Below are 26,647 nucleotides of genomic sequence, written 5' to 3' on the forward strand. Positions count from 1 at the left end.
TTTTGCGTATTATTTTAGATACGAGACTTATTAACTGTTGAAAACTACTCTACTAAATAGACAACACAATCATAGATAAGAAAACACAATAGAACATCATTTATAAAAACCGAAACTAATTATTTGATATGTTTTTATTAATAGACTTTGTTGATCTCCTGCATTATTGCTTCATCTGTAGAGATGGATTCATTTATTTGTGAAATATTACAAAAACATTTGACAAAAAAAAACAACAAAGCATAATTTATAAAACATTTTAATAAGAAATTATAAAACTGAAATCAATGATTTGACATAGTTATTATTTTGATTTAAAAATTCTCGCTTAAGTTTGTCGATTTCCCGCATCATTTCTTCATCTGATGAGGTGGATTCATTAATTTGTTTGCACTTACGTAAGAAGTCTGCTATTAATTTTTTGCCTTCAGAAGTTTCTTCAGATTTAACAGTAGTTTCAGCTTCGAATAGGTTCACTTCTAGCTCTGCTTGTTTTGCTTCAGCATACTTAAATAAAAAATAATATTATTCTTATAAAAATATATATTTATATCGAGATGTAATGAATAATAGATTATGGTAACAAAACATTTGTTAATCATTATATACTATGTAACCTCATTTTGACAGTACTTCATCACATACAATGGTATAAAAATACATCACTTATTTATAAAACAGAAAAATAATTCTAAAAAAACATTTATGTAATGATATAAAGTACTTTAGTTTTTACTGCACATTTTATTTAATAGGTATAATTTGAAATCACTTCATTGTCAGCTAAATTCCCAAATACCATAAAATAATGTCTTTGTTAAAACAATGTTGAAAATCTTTGAAAACAATGTCCAAAAAATGTAGGTTCTTAGAAGTGATTTAAGTTTTTAAAAAAAGTAATGTTTTTTTTTGTATAATATAATCCAGGGCGTCGCATCCAAAGCATAAGAGTAGTTGACTGTAGAATGTAGAAAATCCACACATTCCTCGATTTTTAATCTATTTATTAAAATATGCTATATTCTCCTAGCTAAGCTTTAAAAAATATGTAGTCCGCCATTTTCTTGCGGTAGGTAATTTGCGTTGAACTAAATATACAATATGAGAACTAAAAATAAATACGAAATTACCAAAGCAGGTTGCAGGTTCTACCTCTGCTCAGGAGAATGATTATATTACAATTATTTTTAATCTTCACGCCCTGACAGACAAAGCGCGAAGTTAAAAAAAATAAATAAATCAGCTTAATGCTGTATTCCGCTTACACTAGGATAGGCAGAGGAAACCTAGCGTTAAGACACCCCATTAAAAAGAAACAATATAAAAAATAATACCTTAACAACAGATTCAGGTAAACCAGCTAATTTGGCAACATGTAGACCAAGAGAGTGAGTCGCTGGTCCTTCTACTATCTTGTGAAGAAGAACTAATTGATCATTCAGTATGGAAGCTTCAGCATGAGAGTTTACTATAATTTTAGGATGCAGAGACGCCAGTTGCGTGAGCTCGTGATAGTGAGTCGCGAATAGGCAGAAACATTTGCTTTCTGTTGCTAATTTCCTGGAAAATATATTAATTGTATTCCATCTGTCTATTATTATAACTTTTACATCTCTTCGGCCTAAAGGTTGTATGAAAATAAAATGTAATTAATTGTATTTATGCTATGCTGAATATTATGCTTTAAAAAATAGGTTTCAAATAAAATTATTATTGCGTACGGTGTAAACGGTAACTAAAATAAAAAAAACAAATTATATATTTAAACTTGAACGGGTTTTATCAGTTTAACTCTATTTCTCACATTAAGTAAAGAGTTCGAGACAGAGAGACAGACACTTTATTTTTTCATTACTTTTACATATTTTTTTTCTTTATTTACGTAAGAATTATACCAGAATAAAAACAGGAATTATAAAATTCATACTCTGCTATTGCCCATGCGATTCCACAGCCATCATAGGTGGAAGTTCCTCTGCCAAGTTCATCTACCAGAACAAGAGAATCAGGTGTTGCCAACTGAAAAAAATAAACTCATCTTAGACAGGCCTATTAGGTTAATAGGCTTTGTACAACGGTAACGGAGTACAGTACGGTTGACGAGTCGTGACCTTCTGAAGTTAATTTAAGTAGATGGCTGTGGAGATTGATTTTGGGATCTTTTTTACGTTTGACTGTTTCCTTCGCAAGTAAATAAATGCGCAAAAGTTCAGAAGACGGAATTTCAGGCCGGTTATGACTCGTTGACTGTACTATATGAAGCCTAGAACTGCTTTTGCAAAGGTGGTTTTCCCTCACAGTTGGAAAATGGAGTGTGTAATGGTGTCGTTGCAGGGACAGCACAAAGCAGCGTGCAATGCAGAGTACCTCTTGCCCCTTCAACAACAAACGTGTCGATTGAAGAGGGCATGACGCAGTTCGAGCTCGGCTGTGCTGTGAATATCTTAGTACCGATTTTAAACTACTATACATGCAGCACACTCAACACTCACGCGCAGGATGCCCGCCGACTCCACCATCTCCCTCATGAACGTGCTCTGCCCTTTGTCCTCGCAGTCAGCGGCGCCCACGCGCGCGCACAGTGAGCGCAGGCGCGGCACGAGCGCGCTCGACGCCGGCACGAACGCACCCGAGTGCGCCAGCAGCGCCGCTGCGCCCGCCGACCGCATCCACGTCGACTTGCCGCCCATGTTGGCGCCCGTCACAATGTGCATGAGGCACGAGTCTGGAAGTTTTTTTTAATGGAACACATAAGAGAAAATAGCGCAAGGATCATCTGATACTATGTAACCACGGCAGCCCATCACGCCATGTAATTCTAATTCAGAGGAGCTACAAGTGCGTGATCGGCCTTTAATACCTGATGGTATTTCTTACAATAACTTTTACGCACCAAAGTTTTTGTATTTTAACTTAAACGCCGTAATCCCACATATAGCAGAGTAGCCAATAGCGTAAAGATACTTCGTTTCCCATCCGCCGCACAATTTTTGAGACATTTCCACGTGTTCTTAGAATTTGTGTTCTTCAAGCAAGGCAATGAAAATAATTCGATGCAGCTCCACGCTGTCCCACACACAGCAGGGTAGGCAGAGGGAACCTAAGTGCTAAGAAGTGTCTTAGCGCTTTTTTTTTATTGAAGATAGGCAAGCTTAGGTTCACGCAAACGGAGTGCCGCTTACCACTTTCTGCCGAATTCTGGGGTTGGGGCTTTGCGTGTTGAGTGCTTTGCCTCGACACCAGAGCGAAGAAATGAAAATATAAATTTAAATAAATATTTCATTTCCTCAAGTGCGAATCGAACTCACATACAGTTGATTTTACAGTCACATTTGTGCTCCTGTGCCACGATTGGCCTCAAAAAAAAGTAACTTCATAAATATTATTATATTAAAAGTATTGTTTTCATAATAATTATAGGTATAGTATATAGGATATATTCTCTACAGCCCGGATAGCTCAGTCGGTAGAGCATTGGACTTTTAATCCAAGGGTCCAGGGTTCAAGTCCCTGTTCGGGCGGTGTTTTTTTTTATTTTTAAGGTTGTCAAAATTAAATATTTCCTATACCTTTTTTTTATATACATGAAAGTATTTAAATTAGTATATAGAAATATTAATTAAGACAAATATATATCTTTTATAAACTCTTTGCTGCATTAAATTTTTGTTGCAATTTTGTAATTATATGGTATCCATATTAAATAGCATAGAATAAAAACAATATAATTTTAGAAATGTATTGTAAAAAAAAACGTATGAATAAATACCTCGTTTAAATATTACATCGTTGGGTATAAAAGACACGCCTTCCTGCACCTCCAAGCATGGATGTCTCAGATCTTTCAATATGAATTCATCTAATCTTTCCGTAATTTTAGGTCTGCAGTATGGATATGGAGCAGTTGTTGCTGATATCGCGAAAGCCACTAATACGTCCAAACGAGAAAGTATATGCGATAGACAGAATAAACATTCTGAGTAGCCAGCTGAAATATTTTAAATAAATTTAAAGATACAAAAAAAATAAAAGTAAAATAATTCAATAATTTAACGTATGTTTTAGCATTATTTTAAAATATTACAATTCTATTCTTTTTCTCTATATAAATTATAACCGTGCAAATTTCGTATTCCTTCGTCCGCATCATTTTACTAAAACGGTATATAAAGTTTTTGCTTCACCAGAATTATTAACTAATACATTTCAAATATAAATATTCATTTAGTTTAAAAACAATTTATTTTCAACTTCAAGTTTTCTATATAGTTTTATATCTCTGGTTGAGTGACGGAACTGGACGCTGTGTTTTATCAACCAGGGTAAATGAAAACAATTTATATTTAACTATTTAGCTGAGTCGAACTATCGAACACACAACCATCGCTTACAATTACACGCGCCATGAAGGCCTCCAATATTTATATATAATTGTAACTTACCAGCAATTCCAATAATTTCTGCCACCACTTTGTCTTGTTCTTTTTCATAAGCATTTTTAGTTTGGTTATAATCATCAGTAATTTTATCTAAACCACTAGTTTTAAATCTAACTCCGCTTCTGAGTGCATCTATTATTGTATACTTTTTATTTCCACGGAGATTTTGCTCTTCTTTTAAGGTTACTCTGTTAATATTAAATCTATTGTTAAATTATGTATTCAAATATTTAATAATTTCTTTTCCTCGCTCTGGTAACGAGGCAAAGGGCACTTATACCGAAAATGGACAGAGACAGAGAGAACAGAGAGTCTGGGTACGTCTACTGTTCTGCTCTACAAAACAAAATATAAAATAAAACCCATATTAGCAAGTACAGAAAACAATAAAATATATACATATAAGGTATAAAAATATATATTTTCATAAACAGTAATTAAATAAATATTAATAACAATACCTTAGACAAAATCCGTTTTGATTATTGTTTTCTAATTTGATGGTTTTTCCAGCGTCCATGCCGAGGTCCCTAGCAGCTTTACTAAGTTCCTTTTCTGCTAAACTTTGAAATGACTCCAATTCCTCCGCTAAGTTTTGCAATTGTTCATCAAATGATGGCTTTACCAGAAAATCACCTGAAATAGAGTAAAACAAAAAAATTGTACTACTTCTTGAGGGTTCTCGACGGACAGCTCGACGCAACCCTGGGGTCTCCGGCTGGGAGCTAGGGTGTGAGGACCGCCACCCAACACGCCATGTCCGAAACGGCGGGACGTGGAGGACGGAAATACAAATAGCTACTTGGAATGTTTTGGAGTTGGAAGAGGAGAGATGACAGAGGAAATGAAGATAGAGAAAGAAGAATAAGGAGGATGGTAAACTAAAGTGCAATGACTACCTATTTACCGGAAAACCCGGTCGCTCTGTTGGTCAGGATACCGTAGAGTGAGCGGGGCTGGCAATGTATAGATGTGTTATAGTCCTCTCGATTGGTTAGTGCAGCGGTAGAGTACATGGCGATCAACCCGAGAAGTTTGGGTACAAGGCCAAACTGTATCCTCCGATTTTGGTAATATAAGCTTTTTTGGCAACATATAGAAGTCAAAAATATAACAAAACAAGCTTACCTCTATCAATAGCATCCATATCAACAGTGGCTTCTATCATTTCTTGATATTTGTCTAAATCATTGTTCAACTCTGATATAGGTTCAGTCAGAGACGAGTGTACAGTTGGACTGTTGCTTTCTCCCAGACATTGTAATAAATGTGGTAATCTATTTATTGCCTGAAAACGTTCAAAATGTATGACATTATATACTATTTTTATATAGTAATTAATTACATATTATTAAAGTGAGCTGTCGTGGCACAGCAGAATATCGTGTGACCGTAAACGTGATAAGCGTGGGTTCGATTCCCACACTGAGGAATGAATTATTTTCATTTTTTTTCTCTGGTAGCTAGGACAAAGGGCGACTTGAGTTCCGTCACTGGGCGGTGCGACTAAGTGTGCTAACACTAGGTTCCCTTTGCCTAAGTTGCAATATGCGGCTTACAGTGTAAACCTTATAAGATAATTTTCTTTTAAATTCTCTTTAATTATTTTACATAATATTTATTATTCTTAGTTCAATTTGTTCAGAATATTTGTGAAAAAAATTAGACTTAGTTTACAGAGAATTAAAATTTCTTACTGTGTTTTTAATCTTTACCTATAATTTATTGTGCAGTTAGAATTAAGATATTTATTTTGTTTTTTTTTGTTTAATCTGCATTGCATAAATTATTTGTAGGCCTAGGAAAGGAACTTAGTATAAATTTCACTTCGTTCACATTAAGACACTTCCCACAGACACTTCCTGCTAAATTCTAGGAGCATGGATGTAGACCTAGTAAATAAATAAATGAAATACCTGATAAATCCTATAACAATCTTGTAAATTTGCCTTTTTTCGCGTGAGGCGTCTCGCTAATGCTTGCAAGTCCGGTATCCGTTTCAAATGATCCTCGTGCAATTGCAATCTTAGTTGTGAATTTTCCACTAATAGTTCGACTATGTCCAACCTTTCGTTTATAAGGTTAATGTCTCTTAACGGCTGTCGGAGCCATTGAGCTAAAAGTCTGGAACAAACATGCATATATTTTTTTAGTAAAATTATTTGAATAGAATTATTTGAATGGCATTTACGATATTGTCAACACTAGCATGTTCATAATGCTGCAGGTCACACTTGTACTCAAAGCAAGAGTCTAGAGAGAAAGGGAAGACTGATTGTTTTATATGAGATATTATTTTACAGATACCGATCCTACCAAGACAATCATTTCTTATTAATAAGTAACTTGGAACGTAAAAGAAGATTTTAGCTATGTTTCGGCAATAAATATTCGATTGAATATGGTAATAAACTCAGAAAAATGTACAATAGTAAGAGTGGACATGAAAATGTCTGCTGTATATGTGCAAATAAAGTTTTTAATGAAATAATAAAAATTTCTAGATATAATAATGAAAAATATAGTTTTTCATGTGTGCACTATAAAAATCTATGTTTTATATATAGCGTTTGTACACAGGAAACTAAGATTTGCATTTGTTACTGACAACCACCACCATTATGAAGGTAAGATTCTAAATTATGTTATGTATATTTAAGTAATTTTGGATTTAATAGACAAGCAGTTTCTAATTTTTGAACTTCACGCTATATTCCGCATAAGACTGTCCTACACATCTCCCAAGTCGAATCGAACCCAATACCGTCGCGTTTTACAGTCACACACTACAGTGGACAGCTGCGCCATGACTGTTACTAAAACAGGGCGCAAATAGAGAATAAATTGTATTAATTCCAGTTTCATGCTACTGGAACGGAAGAATACGGAACAGACTACGGAAGCTAAATATAAAAAATAACAAAACACTATCAAGAAAATAAAATATAATATTACATGATTTAAATATGTAAGAAACATATCTAGTGATGGATGTTAATGACTACGACCCACTTTCAAAGTGAAGTAGCCATTATGGAACTGTATTATCATGTGTTATTTTTATTAATTTCAATAAAAATCTTCTTTATAAAAATATCATATTACCTCTTGCCATGTTGTGTTCTGCATCTATCTAGAAGTCCCAACAAACTTCTAGAAGGAGAATTGTTCATATCACCTAATTCTGGTAAGACATTTAGTGCTGTTAATGCGGCAGCGTCTAAATGTACGAAACTGTCGGCTTGTATTGTTGTTAGTCGAAATCTGAAATTATGGTAAATATTTTTTTCTCAAATTTACTGTTATAAAATTAACAGAAATAAGAACCTACGTTACACTATTACGTACGTTTACCTACGTTACCCTTGTTTTCCAAATTATAGAATTTTGACTATCGAAAAACCAGAATGAGCCAGAACTTCATTATGTTATAAAATCTGAAAGTTTCTCCTGAAAGTTAGTAAGTACTACTAGGGAATGTGAAATTTGGTGGATATCGCGGATGGTGGTTACTTTGGCAATTATTAGGTAAATAAGATGTATAAAATAGTACCTAACTTTCGTTACGGAAGTACCTAAATTTGCAGAGCGACGTCTTCGAAAGCTTCGGCATTGCCGAAAAGTCGGTCTGTTTATCAGATGAGTCGGCTGAAATTAGTTTTTTTGGCGGAACCTGAACCTTCAGGCGGACACCATTAATTAATAACATGACCTAGACATACATAATATGTAATTATTGTAAGAAATATAAGATATTAATAAAATATATTGTAATAAATTATTGATATATGATTGTTCCTTATTTATATCATAATTATAATGTAGGTCAAAATCGAAGGATTTATTCAAGACGAACCAAACAAAACATGCATTTCGATGTAATAATATAAGGAAAATAAAATAAGTCGTCATGGCGCAGGAGTAACAAGCGTGTGACTATAAGCGCGACGATGGTGTGTTCAATTCGCACTCGGAGAAGTGAAATATTTAATATTTTCATTTCTGCAAAGTGCAGCGTTGAAGTCTCCTTCACAACATGCGTTATTTCAAGAATTTACCGGAAAGTAGGAATTATATTTAATTGTCTTAATCGGGTGCTGTATCCCGCATACAGCACGCAGGAACCTAGTTTTTAAGACAGTTCGTTCCCTGAATTTTTGAGACATTGCGTGTCGAGAGGCGGAACTCAATGGCGCCATTTGTCTAGTTACCAGAGAGAAATGAAAATATTAAATACTTTATTCACCCAAGTGGGAATCGAACCCATAATCACGTTTACAGTCACACGCTTGTGCCCCTCCGCCGCGACAGCCTCACCTTCCAAAATTAGTGCTGTCATTCAACAATGACGTATATCTTATAGCTGCAGCTAAACTAGTCATTGCTACGGATTGTCTTGTTTCTGGAAAAGCATTGGCATCTTGTTGCTGGTTTTGTTTAAACTTTAGTAGCCGATTCAAATCTTGTATGAGCCCTTCAGTGGAAAATTCTGCCTTTTTCACTTTGGTCAAAGTTATATTTGCTCTATCCATAATTTTTTTTAGCAATTTGTACTGAAATTTGGAATAAATGATTAATTAATTTTATATTTACACTACATTAAAAGAAATAGTTTTGATATATGTATTTATGAATTATTTCATTAAATATAATGCAGATATAACAACTGAATATTCATTATATAATTATTTAATCGCCCATAATAAATACTTACAAATGTATATCTAAACAAATCTATTAAAAAATATATAAAATACGTATTTACAATGACATTGAAAGCTAAAGCAGAAAACAGATCGATAAAACTAGTGCGAATTCTTAAGAACTTTATTTCTGTGAAAACAAAGCTCTGTGATAACATTATCAATAGAAATTAGAACTCACATTATCATTGTCGCTTTGTACAATAATACATTCGGTAGGCGCCATTTGCACAGTAATAGTTTCAAGTTCTGTTAGAAGATCGTCATCGGTAAATTCGGAAACCGATAAAACATAATCACCGGACGATACGCAGGCGACACCCAGTAGACGACCCTGGAAATATTATTAAGAAATATAATTACTTAGAGCGCAATGCCTCCAGAATTCGGCGCAAAATGGGGAACGGAGTATCTAACAGCAGGTTCCCCCTGCCTACCCTGCAGTGCGCGTATCCCAACGTGAAGCTGATTTTATAATATCTTGTATATAGACGGCGTGTGCAGGACCTTTAATTGCATTTTTCAATCAAATATATATATATTTTCTTGAACTAATAACTTAATTACCACTACTTAATTCGGTAAGTGAAGAATGGAGATTATCTACTGGTTTTCCTGTCTGTAGATCATATAGTAATGAAGCAGGGTGATTTTGCTTCATTTGCAGAAACGGGGAATATCCTGTTACTATTATTTTATAACAGGATTTACCCCATTGCCTATGCTAGCACTAGTGTTTTCCACTCATAAAGACAGCAATAAATAACATTTTAAATGATTAGTTTATGTACTATATATTCTTCGAAATCGATAATTATATTAAAACTATGAATTAGGTTACATTTAAGGAAAATCTGAACAAAAAAATAAAAACAAATATTTCCTGCTGTATATTCCAAACTTAAATAACTAAATAGTTGATGACGGTCATATAAAAAATAATATCAGCGAAATACTGTCTTAAATATTCCTAATAAGAAGATATATTAAAAGTTCAACTACCGTGGTCAAGTTTAGATAATTGTACATTCGACGATAATGACCTATGTATACCGATAAGAAACATAACAAAATATTAAGCAGAATCTATTATTTATAACTTTTAACGAAATAAGAGACCAAACTCAAGGTTTATATTAATAATAAAACTGTATCTTAGAAGTATTTATATTAAATAAAAAAAACTTAATGTGTATATTCAGGCGTCTTAGAAAAATTAGGCCCGCCTTTATTAACCGCTCTCAAGTCAAGTCAAGTCTCAGATCAATCTTGAGATACCGTTTTCATTTATAAATATATCTATGAATGAAAAAAGATCTCAAGATCGATCTTAGGCTTAGGTTTATAAATACGGACTTTAGTGTTACGTAACTCTATTAACGGTTTTCGATTATTTTAGAGCTATTAGCTACATTTTGACTATCAATTTATTAATATCACGAGATCTATGTTTCTATAAAAAAACAAAATTTGCATAGTGTATTTTAAGCGTATGTTATTTTATTACAATGGATATAACAAATCAATTAAATCGTACTCACTTTTGTGACAGCTTCACTCTTAATGTTAACCGCCATTAAGCAAGGCGCATTTTCGTTGGATGTTCCTAGGCCTTCACCTAAAATTTCTTCTAGTTGCGACAAATAACCAGGCGAGCCTTTGTATTTAAGTGTCCATTCGCATGCTTTAACAGAACCTTCTGCTACGTATATTTCAACCCTATAACGTCTTACCTGAAAATTTGGTTTTATTTATAGACAACAATAATAAAAAAAAATAAAAAAACACTTTTTAAATTCGAGTTGAATTGAGTTATTAAAGATATTTTTGAACAAAACTCTTCTTCACACTTCACTTACCAATAACAATTTTCTTATAAGTATTTCAAAGTTGCCTTTAGACAGCACCAAGTAATCGAGCCGATTGGGAGCAATCCCCATTTGTTTTATGTTGGAAATTGAAGAGAACACCTCCCGAGCTGCAGTTGAAGCGTCGTCTCCATGGACGCTGTAGTAGTCGTTGCGGTCGAAAATTCTTATTGTCGTAGGTGGTTTCTAGAATTAACAATTATTACGATTTCCAATGTAAGTGTTGAATTTCTTCCAGAAATATACTAAGAATATAGATTTGAAAACAAACTGGAAATTGTAAATCAAATAAATTAAATCATCTTCACGTTGTATTCCGCACACAGCAGGGTAGGCAAAGGGAATCTAAGGGCTAAGGCGCTCCGATCCTCACTTTTCCGCTGAATTCTGGAGGTATTGCGTGTTGAGTGGCGGAACTCAACGCCGTGCTTTGCCGCAACACTAGAGTAAAGTAATAGAAATATAAATTTAAATAATTATTTCATTTCCTCGAGTGGGTATCGAACTCACAACCAGTTGCGTTTACAGTCATACTTCATACGTCCCTGCGCCACGATTGGTTTCAATTATTTAATAGCATGCATACATTTTTTTAAGAATTAAAATCAACATAAATTGATAAATAAAATTTATCAATCAACACTAACTATATTCTACGAAACTGGGCAGTGGCTATATTTAAAACAACAGGATGTAGCAAAAACAGTTTTAGGGAAATAATATAAATGTAACTTACGTATTATAATAATATTAATTTATACGTCGTGGTTTGTTTGTATACAGAGGTTTCTCGAAGCTTTTGTTATTGAAGTGATAAGTGTAATGAAACGTATGTTACGTTATTATAATTTAAAATAATAATAATTTCATTTACTAAGAACATGTAGATATAAAGGAAATAGTAACTAACTTATTTATTAGATAATAATTTATTGTAATGAGCAGCTGTCGCCACCACCGAGATCTTCACTTGTGGTGCGCTTTAATTCGATTTATTTTTAGTCTAAATTAAATACAGTAGACTATTCTTATGTACATATTTTGACTACGACCATACTTTAGATTGAGTTGGATTTTCGAAAGAGAATAGGGTAGGTATATTTATTATTTACTCATTTACAAGCATATATCATACAAGTACTTAACTACTATATAACGTACGTCATCTTTGAAATTAATGCATATGACCAATATGCTAAGATCATCTTTAATGAGCAACACCAAGAAATGAGTGACCTATTTTTTATTAAAATATCGTCAAGTACTAGACCTTCTCCACAAGTGACATCAATGTCAAAGATCGTCACAGGATTATCAGTAAGGACATTAATTACAAAAATATATAGCTACAAGAACTCACAGCTGCCCCATATTTTAAATAATTATTTATAGGTAATTAAATAAGGATGCAAGTCTATTAAATTATATAATTATTAAAATTTTGACACAACCTATTGCAATTTTTTTATAATTTTATAACATGTCTCATCTGTTATGATTCATAACTTATAGTACCTATGTATATGTAATACTAGCGACCTATTCACGGCTTCGCCCGCTTGAACTACGTTATTTTTAGTTTAGCTATCTGAATTTCTTTCGTTTTCTAATAATAATATCATTTTAAAAACAATATCTATACCTATATTGAAAAGTAAAGTTTCAGCCAATTCTATAAAACCGTTTTGTTTAGCAATTTTGTCGAACCAAATTCTTTTTTTTATAAACCGATGAATACAAAACGGATGAAACTCTAAATGATGAAGGAAGTTTGCCAAATACATTAGTCAAAACTGCAATTTAAAAAATCCACCAATAACATTTTTTTATTATAGGTATGTTTTCCATGGACAGACATAGATCCGTTACAGTTTCATTATACAAGTAGATACTATTTCCTCTACTCTTATGATATTATGTATGCAGGTGCAGACATATATCGAGTGTCGACGTGAGGTATGTCTCAAAGTATTAATTTCAATTTATACTATGAATGGCTGAATTTGCCAGAAAAATACGAAGGTATTAGGTATAAAAATACCACCAGAAAAATATAACCACAGCATTGCTCATAACCGTCCTACGATGACATTGAATTGGTTGTCATAAACATGACAGCCAATTCAAGTTTCATGTATTGTGAGGTCATGTTATGATTCACAAATAGACAAAAAAAAATATTATCGATTTCAAATTGAATAATATTTGAAGAAATTAATATTTTAAGAAACACATTGAAGCTTTGGTTATTATCTATATTCACAAAAATTTTAGACGTAAAAAGCATAATATTATTAATGAATTGATGAAAAATATTTTAATTAGGTACGTCAAGACCATTAAATTTTGTTTAGTGAAATTTCATTTGGTATGCATGTTTTCTATGAATGGAAAGTAATAAAATGTAATATAAATATTTTTTTGTTTGATATACCTACTACCAAAAATATGATCACACATATTTTTACAAGATTACGCAAAGTTTCGTAAAATATTAGTTTGTAATATTTTGCTTATAACTGCGATTCTGAGAATAACGATCCATTATGACCGGGCAGAGGGTTATCTCAAGAGATATTATTTTAAAAGTGAATAAATTGACGCCTCGCTTCCATACAGCGTCAGTGCGTGTACATATTTTCCACAGAGCGGTAAAGTGTTAAGAAAACGATTTATTTACGGTAAGCTGACTATATTTTATGCTATGTGTAATAAATTAAAAGATTTTCAGTTTTAAAATTTTCAAGTCAATATTTATTATATTTTAATCTCTAAATTTATTAATTTTTAGTACCATATATTATTAATAAAAAAATAAAATAATTATAATTAATTTTTACTTATAAATCTTCTATTTCAGATTCATAATGAGGCTGTTTATTACAACAGTCACACTATGGGCTTTGGTATCTGCCAAGCCTGAAATGTATAAAGAAAAGGAAGACTTTCAATTTTCGAGAAGTTCATCTGACGATGGTTCAAAATCTGGTTACTACGGAGCTCAGAGAGGAAATATGGGAGGCAACTACGAAAGAGCACATAATATGGATTCCTTAGCACAGCATCAAATGAGTACTCTTGTAAGACATGTCGACGGAGAATTAGGTGAAGGTTCAAATACAAGAACCGGAAGTGTTTTCACTTCAGGCAATTCCAGGGGCATTTATGGCAGTGGAAATTACGATCTAAGTAATTTGAAAGGAAGAAATTTTGATGAAAGTGGTGCATCCTACAATGATCTGTACTCATCATCTTCATTATCGCAAAATTCCAGGAACCATGCAAGTTTATATTCAGGAATGAGTAATGCGAAATATAGTGGCAATCAGCTGGAAGCATCTGGGCTTAGTGCTGGATATCAGCATGGTAGTCTAGCATCTCAATATAGTCAAGCTCAGGATCAGCAGCAGGCTGAAAATCAATATCATGGATCTTCTAGCAATTTTCAATACGGTGGTCAAGGTGCAAGTCAATATAAATATTACTCTCATGGAAGCAGTCAAGCAAAAAATGATTTTGATCAGAGCGCCAATTTGCAAAGTAATAATAATTATAATGTCAACACTAAGAGTAGATTAATCAGTATTACGCCTCACCGAATTTATCTAAGGCCTGGCACAAGAGTAACTATACCCGTTGCGGCTCAAACATATGACGCTTCTTCTTTATCTCAACAACAGCAAAGTGCTGTCAATACAGATGCAGAATTATTAAACAGTGATAGACATTATGCAATTAAACCAGAGAGTGCACCAAAACACTATGAATCATCCTACAGTTATCATAAAGAATGGGAGAAACATGATACACAACCAATTTCAAGTGTACCAACAGAAAACCCTTTTCCAAAAAATAGTGAACTTTATGAAGACTCTCAAATATCTGGCGCAAGTGGACACCAGTACCAAAGTGAAGTAGACTCTACAAATGTTTTGGCTAGTAACTCACACAGTGCACAATCAAGTAACATAAACCGTGCACAATCAAGTAACTTAAACAGTGCACAATTGAGTAGCTTAAACAATGCACAATTGAGTAGCTTAAACAGTGCACAATTAAGTAGCCTAAACAGTGTACATTCCAACAGCTTAAATAGTGCTCATTCAAGAAGTTTGAACAGCGCTTCTTCGAGTGGTTATAGTGCCAACGAAAATTCAGCGGCTGCTTCAAATCGCTTAAGATATCTTTCTCAAACGCAAAACGTTGCAGGACTTGCATCATCCTCTGATGTCCACCAAGCTAATATGCAAAACATGGGAGAATCCAATCTGTACAATAATTTAAATTTAGTTGACAGCAATTCACGGCCGAAAAGTTATCAATCATCATATTCATATCACAAATCATGGGAAAGACGTGGTGATCCTTACATTATCAAACCAGCCACCAGTGATATAAATTCACAAATGTCGCAAAAATTAGTTGCTAATTCTGCAAGCTACGGGACACAATCCCATAGCAAATACGGATCCCATTATTCTCAATCTCAAGACGATTGTGTAGAACCTATCCGTTACAAAAGATCTTACAATACACATCAATTTCAACAAAGTGAAGAAGAAAAATATCAGCAATTTGAACATGGGCAACAAACTGATAACAAATGGGAAAATTTAGAAAATCTAGGACAACAAATGGAAGATAAATGGAATGACTATCCAAAATTTAATCAAAATACTCAAAGCCAAGAACAACTCAGTCAACAAACACAAAATTCATGGGGTGATTTAGAATCTCTTGGTCAACAGCAGAATGAAATGGGAAAATTAGAAAATGTCGGTCAACAAGCACAAAATTCATGGGGTGATTTAGAATCTTTCGGTCAACAGCAGAATCAAATGGGAAAATTAGAAAATCTTGGTCAACAAACACAAAATTCATGGAGTGATTTAGAATCATTTGGTCAAGACAGGACTCAAGTTGGAAAATTGGAAGATCTCGGTCAACAATCACAAAATTCGTGGGGTGACTTAGAATCTTTTGGTCAACAGCAGAATCAAATGGGGCAATTGGAAAATCTTGGTCAACAAACACAAAACTCATGGGGTGATTTAGAATCATTCGGTCAAAATCAGAATCAAATTGGTAAATTGGAAGATCTAGGTCAGCAAACACAAAATTCATGGGGGGATTTAGAATCTTTTGCTCAACACCAAAATAAAATTGGAAAATTAGAAGATCTTGGCCAAGACAGGCAAAATGCAAACGGACATTCGGAACAGAGGCCTCAAAATCCATTAGAAAAACTAGAAGATTTGGGACAACAAACGCAAAATTCGTGGGGTTCAGAAAATTTTAACCCACAATCTCATAGTCATCTCATAGAACAGTTAAGTAATTTTGGTCAAGAAACTCAAAATATTTGGGATCATATTGACAAATTCAGTCACCAAGACCAAAGTCAAAAAGGTACATTAGAAAATCTAGGACAACAAACACAGACTTCATGGGGCTCAGACAGCTTCCAACAACAGTCTCAAGGTAGTAATGAACATATAGGAGAACTTGGTCAAGAAACTCAAAAAACATGGGACAATTTAGACAGTTTAGTACCACAAACAGAAAGTAAAACATATGATCAACAGAACTTTAATCAACAAACACAAAATGGCTGGAATCAAGTGGACATCAATTCTCCTTTAGCGCCCCAAGCAACAAGTAAGTTTTAGAATTTTCATTAATTAAAATATATATAATACCTAAGGTATTTAAGAAACAGATGTTTACTTATAAATGTCTATGTAAAATGTATGTTTCATATTATTTTAAAAATATTTTCATGTTGCTAAGAAAGCTAATATAAACATAATTGGAACTATAATATTTTAAAGTGCATATTTTTAACCATGTCTATGTAAAAATAGATGTATACAATATTACTGACTGATGAATTATAAGTTATAAAGCAATTTCAAATATTTATTCATAAATGTCTATGCAAAATGAATATATGTATGTATGTATGTTATTTTAAATTTTTAGTAGTTAGTGGTTGTTAAATAAACTACTATAGTATATAAAAATAATTTTACATAATATTAAGAAAATCAATTCATAACCATACTTTATAGTATGCTTGTGCATATTATTACAATAATAATTTGTAAGGTGACTGACTTAATATTAAACTTTATAGTGTATACAATCTATGCATTTAATATTTTATGTTAATAATGACATCTTAACATCAGGGAATACGGGGAAAACATCACAAGATAATATTGACAGAGGAAACCCAAGTACTTCAACACAAGAACATGTTAATCTGTGGAATAATAACTATAATTTTGAATTACAACAACACCATGAAGAGAGTTCAAATATACAAAATAATTTTTGGCATAGACAGGTAAGCAATGAGCAGGTATCTCAACAGCACAGTTTTGATACATGGTATCATAATTTACACCCCTCAAACCAACCAGACCAATCTATCCCTCATGGATCTGACCATAATGGAATACTATGGGACATGATAGACAAATTAATTGAAGAGTCTGAGAAAAAAGAGAAGAATGAAAGCATTGTTCATATTAATGATCATTCTACAAATACCTATAATAATCAGAATAAAATCTTTACAACAGAGAAAATTATTACAGAGACAACACAATCTCATATAAATAATAATAAAATTGATATAGAAAATATTGGCCGTGGTGATATTGGTCCTGAGGACATACAAGAAGTGTCACAAGGTAATAATGAAAAGAGTGATGAAAGTAAGGAATTATTCAGCTTACCAAAAGAGTCAAAAGTTATTAATAAAATAGATAAAGAACATTTAAATGAAAATCCAGAAGTCTTAAATGTTCTTAGTCTAGAACACCAAAAATTTCCATCTACAACTACTAGTAGACCTAAACAGCCACATCAAGTAAATTACTTAAACACACAATCATTCCCTATGGAGTACGTACCTCAAATTAAACCTAAAAATGAACATCAGAATAATAATAGACCTGCCCAAGCACTTGATAATTTAGAACAGCAATTTTTAGAACAAACCAATATCAATGATGATTTTAGTCAACAGACTCAAAAACCAACAAATGAAGATGTGGAAGTATTATCACAAACATATAATAATCAATTAGAGGTTCAGAGTCATGTTTCACATGAATATCAATCTGCTAAAAAAAATGTAAATTTAGAAACTAAGCCAGATGTTGACAAATTTGAACATGAACAACCTTTAGAAGTTATAACGGAAAAACCAGGTTTTTGGAAATCAGTTTGGGGTAAAACAGTAGATGCAAAAGACAAAGTAGTTGGTTGGTTTAAAAATTAAATATTTGGTAATGGGATGTTGATTTAATTATAAATTTAATTCTAAAAATAATTAAAAAAAAATAATCTAAATAGTCTGTTGATATAATTAACTTTTTGCTTCTTGTATATTATTAGAGTAATTCATTATATACAAATGTATTTGTATATATTAAATACAAAAGGCAAAAAATGTCATCAACATCCTTTTATATTAACTAAGTCTCGTCAATTCTTAAAAGTATTGTAGCTACTGTTTTATATTTATCTATAAATTTACTTACTTCAGGTAAAGAATGAAAGTATTTAATGAATGCTTGTTGTTGTATTGAATCTGAAATAAAAATGAATAATAGAAACTGACAAAATGTATGAATTTTGGGATAATTTAACATGATAATGGTTATGAATATGGAGGTTATAATAACTATTAGTATTAAAATAAAAAATAAGTGATTGAAAAATACTTTGATGTTAAGATATTGAAATGTTGTATACCTTAAATATATTTAGAACAAGATATTGCAATAAATATATCCTACAATAAATTTTGTTTTAATTTGAGAAGTAACCTGCCAAATCTTGTAAAAAAATATTTAGCTAACTTTAATAGTATAGTAATTATATAAAAATATATTATTACCTAAGTTTAACGCGTGAATTGGTTGTAACGAAGACATTTCTTTCTTGAAGTCTCTTTTATGCTGTATATCGTTAGGCCTAGTAATTAAATAGAAGAATAAGTAGTTTTCGTTTTGAAAATTAATGTTTTAGTACTCAACAAGTAGTCAATTTGAAAAGTTTTATATAAACTTTGAATACCAATTATTTTAACAATTTGGCGGCGCTTTCGATTCGAAGTAAATATTTGACATCATTTTGAATTCAGTGTTGCTAGAAAATCATAAGTCATAACTGAGTAAATGTGTTCTGTGGTCATAACTAAAAATGTTTGCAACCGCTATATTTTGTAGACGTTATATTATTAAAAATCACCTATTATTATTTACGATATACACTATATATTATTTTAATTTATACATTTAGCAGCGTGATCTGTTTGACTATTAACATTAAACGTTTAAATATTCATTTTTTTTATTTCACCGCGTAATAAAGAGTATATAGTTATATACATATATGCCATGTCTATAATATTGCACAGTAAAAAATAACTTTTTTATTATTTATAACAGCGTAAATTCTTGATAAAAAATTATTTTTATATACATTTTTAAAAGATATTAATAATTTAGAAACACAGAAAGATTTGTTTTTTTAATGCGTTTCTTTTAAACTAACAATTAAATTAAATCAGCTTCACGCTGTATCCCGCAAACAGGAGGGTAAGCAGAGGGAACTTATTATTAAGACACTCCATTCCCCACTTTCCACCGAAATCTGGATTCTTTTGAATTATGCATCAAATTTGATTTTATTTTTTTAATTTTGTGGGGAAATAGTGTATAAAAATTACATATACAGTATAAATTTTACTTACATTTTATAAATAAATAAAATGTATATTTTTTGTACAAAATATTAATCATATATTTTGTTATAATGTAACACTATATAAAAAGTTGTGGTCTTGTAGTTGTGGACCTTGAATTGAAATGTGAAACTGAAAGTATGACACTGACAGATGCTGACAGAATTATATTGACGTCTGAATGGTTGTGTTGTGTGTACATTTTGCAGTAATTGGATTTTGTTAATCTAAGTTTCATTTGTGCTTAATATGATAATTTTTAAATGTGCGCTTATTGTATTATCATCAACTTATATTTTGTCGTGAGTTGTTTTTGTTAATCGATAATATATTTATACGTACATATATAATGCAGTAAAATAAATTATACTATTTTTGTTTTTGCTTAATTTGAAACAATAATATTATTAGATTACACTCATTTTATCAACCTATGGTAGTGTATGTGGTTTGAAATTATTACCTTTTACTCTCTATAACGTTCTCCTTTCACTTTTTACAGTACATTAAGTTTGTTTTGTTTTTATTTTCATTTACATTTTTTTTCAGCCTTTGTTCTCAAATTGTTCATGAAGTAAACTTTTTTGATACCGGTTTGGCCTTTATGTATATTGGGAGTGGAGCTTTGGGTAAGAGAAACAAATGGAATATTTAACAAAACAAATATTCAATTTTCTTTTATAATACAAAATATTAAGCTATTTATATTTATTAACGTTTCATATTCATATATTTAGAATATTGTATGAATATCACTAAAACTCTTAGTTTTTTCATTCATCTATTTGTCATGCTGTGATATTTATTATTATATTAACAAATTATTTTACATGTTGCATTATGGGACTAAAATATAACATAAATAACTACACATATATGATACAATATTTTATATAACCAGGACATTTATCAAACCTTTTATTTTGGATTATATTATCAAGCTTTGAATACTAATGAAAATGTTGTTAGACAAGGAGAGAATGGAATATACAAAATATATTTTATTATAATTATGAATAATCCATTGTCTTCTTAAATGATTTTTAACAATATTATGTGTAATTGTGTTAACCAAAAATTTTTTCAGCTGGCAAAATCATATATGACAGATACCAGCAAATTCACATACTAGGATCATTAACTCAAAATCCAAATGTGACCTCCTTTGCCAATAGGATATCTTGTTTCTCAGCCTCATTCTTGTCATTGGGTTTTCTTGTCTACTACTTTTTGTTTCTATTTAAGGTAAGGATAGTAAACATAAGATTGGCTAGCTGTGTTAAGGTTTATTTATTTATTCTTTATTACACACATTTATAAATAATAAATGTACAAAAGACAGGCTTAAAGTACAAGACAACATTCTCTACCAGCAAACTTTGTTGTTTGGAAAAACAATTGATGATTTCATATTTGTTGGGCATGATAACAAGTGTTTGATGTAACATCTAGCTTTAACAATATGTTGCAACATCTAGCTTTTTGATAATATATTGTGTCAACACAGCTGCGGCTTTAAGTCATGCAATTTCAATATTTTTTCAATAGTTATCTAATTCTGATTAAGGATATGAGAGGCCATTGTGGTACATGGGCACAAGAATGTGACTGTAAGCCAATGGTTGTCGGTTCCATTCCCACTCGAGGAAATTAATTTGCACAGTTGGATCTGCCACTCAGCATGCAATGCATGCAATGTCTTATTAAACAGCATGAGTGCTATGCTAAAAACTATCAGCGCTTAAAAATACAAAGACTGATGTGTTGCAACACAGCACTGGCTTCCAATTCCGTTCAGATGCATGAATACAACACATCAGACAAATATACATTTATCTTTTGAATTTTAAAAATTCCAAGATTGATCAAATCAAGTTATTTAATATTTATATAAAGTATTTGGTTAGTTAAATTAAACATTTAGTTAGTTTAATTGCACTTGTTATTGATTTTTATTTTTTTAAAAAAGAATGATGTTATTGTTGTTGCCAAATACATTTGAATCTTATCAAATATTTTATATAAAATATTTTCTATGTCATATAGTTCATTTTTTATTTAAAGAGAAAACTTGTAGCATGAAAATTTATATCATCATCGGTGTACAGTATTTTTTTTTAAAGTTAGGCTGAGGAGACGTAACGTAAAGTATACGTTAAGATAATCTATTTCCGACTTCCCGCACAATTTTCGAAACATTGCGTGTTAAATTCTATGGAAAAAAAAGCAAATGAATAAAAAATCACTTTCCTAGTAGGAATTTAGTTTACAACTGCTGCGTTTGCAGTCAGGTATGACGTGCCGAGGGCGTCAACGGCTTACAGTAATTGATATGACCAATTAAGGGGTAGACGGAAGACATAAATGCTTGTTCCATATCTACGTAACTTTTGGCGTGAGTCATTCATATTAAAATCTAACTTAATAGTTATATATTGAATGGAGCTACTTTATTATATTAAAAATCTTAGGATATATAGTCTACTTGAATAAAGAATATATGTAGCAAATTATGACATATTGAATAATTCATACTTTCACATTGCTTCTTACATCTGTTATGGTATTGAGGTTAATAGTTAATATAGCTTTTGCAACTAACCACTTTGCTTGTAATGTTATAATCTATAATTAATAACAACTTTAATTATTATTAACTATCAGATGGTAAAAACACATGTTGCATGTATGTGAGTATTACACATTTAGGTAATTACTTATGTAAAAAAAAGATGTTCTCTATAATCTTTTATTAGATTTTGGCCTGTTTGGCCTGTTCAAATTCAAAATTACAGTATTACAAAGGCGATAGCAGTATGACAACTTAGTTTCTTTAGATAGAGAAGGAGAGACGAAAGTTTTTGTTAATGGTATTCCGAATGGGACTCTTAAAGTTAAACTTGGGAGAGCTAATTTCGGGCACTTCTCTGAGCTCTCCTTTCAACATGTTGTTCTTTGTATAATATTGAACAAAATTGTTTTTTTTATTATATGAATTTTTAATCATATCAATTTTAAATATACCTAATAATCAAGAAAATAATATGTGTATCTTGCAATTCGAATATTTATGACATATTTTTGGATATTTATAAACAAAGAGACTTTAATATCAATCTTTATTAATATAAATATATTCTAATTGCAAGATACACATAATTATTTTCTTCAAAAAAATATGTATCAACAGCAAAACAAAACAAAATCTTTATTTACAAAGAGACTTCTTTATATTAATAAAGATTGCTATTGAAGTCTCTTTGTAGCTGTTTTAGATATATCTTTTTTTGAAGCTTAATTAAATTACAAAATAATATTATTTTGATATTATTATTTTTATTCATATTTCATACCGCCTTATATTAAGCGCGTCAGTGAATGAAACCAACTCGAGCGTAATACTTCACCTTGAAACGGCCCTCTCTTTTCGGTTACTTATAAAGAGAACTAGAACATTGGGTTTAAATTGAAAATTATGTTTATTTAATGTAAATTAAATGAAATTTTACTGTTATAAATACTCTGAAATTATAGCAATTAATATTTAATGATAGATTTTAATATAAAGCACCTACTTACTTAAAACCTTTATTATTATTACAATTTTTTTAGTTTTCTTCTTAACTCCTGATATAAGCGAAAGATAACCCTCTTTATTTACCTATTCTGAGACTATACTATAATATTTTTTTTTCAGGTAGACGAACAATGCCTGCGAGCACTAAATATATTTATATGTGGGTTTGGAACTTTGTACATGTGGGTTCAGGTAACTCTTATTAATAAGTACCTATCGAAGTTCAGATGAGAGAAAGACATGTATAAAATACTGCAGATCCTTCTCCCATACTTTAACCCACATATAGAGTGGGCCGAGAGGGCTAGAGAGGTTCTTTACTAATTAAATTATTTATTAGTAAAGAATAAATATTAAACAGTATATTATTGCTTATAATATTTATTCCGAAAAAATTTTTCTATTATATTTTTTATTTACATACAAAACATATTTATATTGTAACCATGTAGTGTCTTAACTTAATGTGTGCAATTTTCCGTTTTTTTTTCAGTGCATCGTAACCACATATATTTGCACACTATTCTATGATAAAAGATTAACGATACTTAGGCAATGCCTTGCAAACGTGAGCTTCCCCATTCTAGTTGTAATGGCGATATTTGGCACAGTGTCTTCATTTTTGCCTGAAGGTAATATTCTTAGAATTTTCCTTTCACAACGATTGCGGTTACTTAACTTATATAATAATAAGTATTTATTTTTATCTGTCTGTTACTTACTATATAATTATTAATTACTAGTGATTTATATGGGATACCCCTTTTGTTATGGGTATCATTTACATTATTATGATTTATAGGAACTCTAGGAACGATATTTTTTTATATTATATCTTTTATATACACGGGTAGTATATCAAAACTATTCTATTGCTGAATGACTACTAAATTACGATTATTACTTACTACGGTCTATGCACAGGACACTCAAATTTGTTATGCGGGCCCTTTGGTGATTGTAGGGATGCACGGGCCTAAGCCCGTATTTGTAAAACGCTGACCGCTCTACCCTGAGGTCGATTTGAGAAAAAAAATCCCAAAATTCCTATGGAAACAGAAATTTTTAATTTTAGGGTCTACGCAAAAGAGGTCACAGGCGGCCACAAGTTTGTTCATAAAATATTAATAAAATATTATTTAATCTAGGGAGGGAGGCAAGGCACGATCATTAGTTTGATATAATATTATAAAGCTAGTCCAAGGCGTTGAATAACAAAAATGGTAACATAATTGCCCATTTATTTTGCAACATAACGTCAATACGTTACGTCGTTACAAAAACCAATGATTGTTTCTTTTTAATTTCACGCTGTATCCCGCATATAGCAGAGTAAGAAAGATATTTAGTGCTAAGACATTCCTTTACCCACGTATCATCCAAGTTTGAAAACAATGCTTTTAGAAATTGGGAACTCAACGCCGCGCTTTGTTACCAGCGCAAAATAATAACCCATTCCCTCGAATAGGAATCGAACCCATTCACAAGCAGTCTCGCTGTGTCACGCTCACTTATTGTTATTTTCTTTTTTTTTCAGATGGCTCGAGAGGCGTCTATGTGTGTCACGTCGTCACTTCCCTTTGTAGCTATATCCTTACGGGAATATTCTGTGTATTCATATTGTCATTTGAAAAGGATTACGAATATTTTTCTGAGGTATTCAATTCTTTCTTTTATCAAATTGCACTTTTGATAACTTTTTATAATAGCTTTCCTATAATTTTTTTGTAAGTGTTTTATTATTAGAAATATTTACAGAAAAGTCTACTAATTATTGCCATACTGTGAATTTTCGCAATCACTGGCAGACAGATGATTTCTATTTATTTGTACAAAATAAGTAGAAACATCTGTGTGTTCGTGGTATTTTTTCTTTCATATTGATCAATGGAATAAATAGTATTTGTGATTATAGTGTGTGATGTAAAAAAGTTTTTACAGTTTTATGTAACGGTAGTCGGCACGTCTTTATTATAGCAGTAGATTGGGAGATAGCGACATGATTCTGTAATGATTGCAACAATTGTTCAACGAGCCGACGCAATACATTGCGTTTGGGTTTTCTAAATGCTTTTCAAGAACGTTCCAATCTATTTTAACATTTCTTAAAGTGTTATTTCACATTGAGAAAAGATAATTGTTTTAGGAACCGTATTAAAATTTTAATGTAGCGGGACTCGAACCTGCGCCTTTTGGAATGGTCCACTCACAATATACAATTATATATTTTATAGATCACCTTAAAAGGTTTAAATTTAAATTAAAGTGTCTATTTCAATAGACACTTTATGAGTCTATTTCAATTTAAGTCTTAATGTAATTTGATATAATTTTTGTTATACGAACATACTTACACGAATAGAGGGTCATGTATTCTATCAAAAAATCCATCTCAAAGCCAAAGCCAAAAACTGAGGTTTTGTTTTTGAATTTTTTTTAATAGTATTTTACATTTCAGGGCTTGCGTTCAGAATTATTACTTGACGACGCTTGTTCTTTGAACAATGCGTCACTTGCCGACGTTGACAGTATATTGAACCAGGAGCTTATATCGAATACTATAGTTATAACTGGAAACATCGCTTGTGGCAAGATCTCCTGACCCGAGGCCGTGCCTCCCAAAGGCACGGTACACGCGAGCTACGGAAGCTTTGGCAAAACAAAATCTAGTTATAATGAAAACAGTTCCAATCATACTTCTCCATTAAAAAGTATATTAGATAACGATAGCGGAATGTCGTCTGGAGAAAATGATGAATCCATGCGATATGTTTACAAGCAAGTTAGTGATAGTAATGTAGCCAATAATGAGAAGTGCCTAACAAATAATAATCAAAGTGCTGTGCGTTGGAATGAAATTCCTAGTTGTTCTAATGTTAATGCGAACCTGACGGAGCAACATGATGTGATAGATTCTAATTTCATTGTGATAAATATTTACGATAGTGACAGTGATAGTGATTCCATAGAGTGCGAAGTTGGTACAAATGCGTATGTCAATACGACTGTTAGTGATACGAGCAATTGTTTAGTTCCTGTTAATAACAACGAAATTGTTAAATCTGAGAGTCAAAAGCTGGTGAGTCTGTCCCTATCCATACTGCTAGCCGCTCTCTTGCAAGCGATGCGCTGTTTTGCCCAATTCCTAGAAGATATTGTAACCCCACAAAGATTATAATATATGTATGTTTTTAAATATTTTTGTCCAGTATTGTATTCGCTAGTTTTACGAATTATTATTATTATAAGTATAGGTAACAGAAGGTCAATATATTTAATTACCCTCTTGTAACTTTTGT

The 26,647-nt window shown here is 31.6% G+C and overlaps 4 protein-coding genes and 1 non-coding gene across 6 annotated transcripts; 4 read left to right on the plus strand and 1 right to left on the minus strand.

Annotated features, from left to right (window-relative positions):
- Positions 1-241: 241 nt before the first annotated feature.
- spel1 (DNA mismatch repair protein spel1) lies at positions 242-19,157 on the minus strand. Of its 2 annotated transcripts, XM_085202337.1 has the most exons (16): positions 18,923-19,157; positions 18,564-18,613; positions 11,002-11,196; positions 10,684-10,875; positions 9,324-9,476; positions 8,757-8,992; positions 7,545-7,703; positions 6,356-6,563; positions 5,568-5,727; positions 4,901-5,075; positions 4,443-4,627; positions 3,770-3,988; positions 2,493-2,725; positions 1,928-2,019; positions 1,335-1,560; positions 242-507 (listed from the first exon to the last, which is right to left on the minus strand). In XM_085202337.1, the coding sequence occupies exons 1-16, from the start codon at positions 18,957-18,959 to the stop codon at positions 271-273; spliced, it is 2,757 nt and encodes a 918-aa protein (XP_085058463.1). In that variant the 5' UTR covers positions 18,960-19,157; the 3' UTR covers positions 242-270. The 2 variants fall into 2 exon arrangements, with proteins under 2 accessions (XP_085058463.1, XP_085058464.1); XM_085202338.1 differs by lacking the exon at positions 18,564-18,613.
- TRNAK-UUU (transfer RNA lysine (anticodon UUU)) lies at positions 3,449-3,521 on the plus strand. Its single transcript has one exon. It is a non-coding gene; the product is annotated as a tRNA-Lys (tRNA).
- On the plus strand, positions 13,553-18,827 carry LOC146529311 (uncharacterized). The gene is made up of 3 exons (XM_085202336.1): positions 13,553-13,691; positions 13,871-16,668; positions 17,202-18,827. The coding sequence occupies exons 2-3, from the start codon at positions 13,878-13,880 to the stop codon at positions 18,299-18,301; spliced, it is 3,891 nt and encodes a 1,296-aa protein (XP_085058462.1). The 5' UTR covers positions 13,553-13,691; positions 13,871-13,877; the 3' UTR covers positions 18,302-18,827.
- A 757-nt stretch (positions 19,158-19,914) lies between the features above and the next one.
- Positions 19,915-26,640, plus strand: LOC146529312 (uncharacterized). Its single transcript, XM_085202355.1, has 7 exons — positions 19,915-20,073; positions 20,321-20,400; positions 20,859-21,016; positions 23,469-23,540; positions 23,842-23,980; positions 24,886-25,004; positions 25,807-26,640. Exons 1-7 carry the CDS (start codon positions 20,021-20,023, stop codon positions 25,948-25,950), a joined length of 765 nt encoding a protein of 254 aa, XP_085058481.1. The 5' UTR covers positions 19,915-20,020; the 3' UTR covers positions 25,951-26,640.
- On the plus strand, positions 26,083-26,640 carry LOC146529313 (uncharacterized). Its single transcript, XM_085202356.1, has one exon. The coding sequence runs from the start codon at positions 26,083-26,085 to the stop codon at positions 26,524-26,526; it is 444 nt and encodes a 147-aa protein (XP_085058482.1). The 3' UTR covers positions 26,527-26,640.
- Positions 26,641-26,647: the final 7 nt, after the last annotated feature.

Source organism: Heliconius melpomene, chromosome 18 (genome assembly GCF_056956725.1).
Source record: "Heliconius melpomene rosina isolate 202511_hmr_F chromosome 18, ASM5695672v1, whole genome shotgun sequence".
Lineage (NCBI taxonomy): Eukaryota > Metazoa > Arthropoda > Insecta > Lepidoptera > Nymphalidae > Heliconius > Heliconius melpomene.

Excerpts from the sequence above, each read along its gene's own strand:
- LOC146529311 (XM_085202336.1), top strand. The coding sequence starts at position 13,878 with ATGAGGCTGTTTATTACAACAGTCACACTATGGGCTTTGGTATCTGCC. Across the intron at positions 16,669-17,201 it reads TTTAGCGCCCCAAGCAACAA|GGAATACGGGGAAAACATCA; the intron begins GTAAGTTTTAGA and ends TCTTAACATCAG.
- spel1 (XM_085202337.1), bottom strand. The coding sequence starts at position 18,959 with ATGTCTTCGTTACAACCAATTCACGCGTTAAACTTAG. Across the intron at positions 18,614-18,922 it reads AATTCACGCGTTAAACTTAG|ATTCAATACAACAACAAGCA; the intron begins GTAATAATATAT and ends TTTTTATTTCAG. Across the intron at positions 2,020-2,492 it reads AGTCGGCGGGCATCCTGCGC|TTGGCAACACCTGATTCTCT; the intron begins GTGAGTGTTGAG and ends TATTTTTTTCAG.
- LOC146529312 (XM_085202355.1), top strand. The coding sequence starts at position 20,021 with ATGATAATTTTTAAATGTGCGCTTATTGTATTATCATCAACTTATATT. Across the intron at positions 21,017-23,468 it reads ACTTTTTGTTTCTATTTAAG|GTAGACGAACAATGCCTGCG; the intron begins GTAAGGATAGTA and ends TTTTTTTTTCAG. Across the intron at positions 23,981-24,885 it reads GTCTTCATTTTTGCCTGAAG|ATGGCTCGAGAGGCGTCTAT; the intron begins GTAATATTCTTA and ends TTTTTTTTTCAG.
- LOC146529313 (XM_085202356.1), top strand. The coding sequence starts at position 26,083 with ATGTCGTCTGGAGAAAATGATGAATCCATGCGATATGTTTACAAGCAA.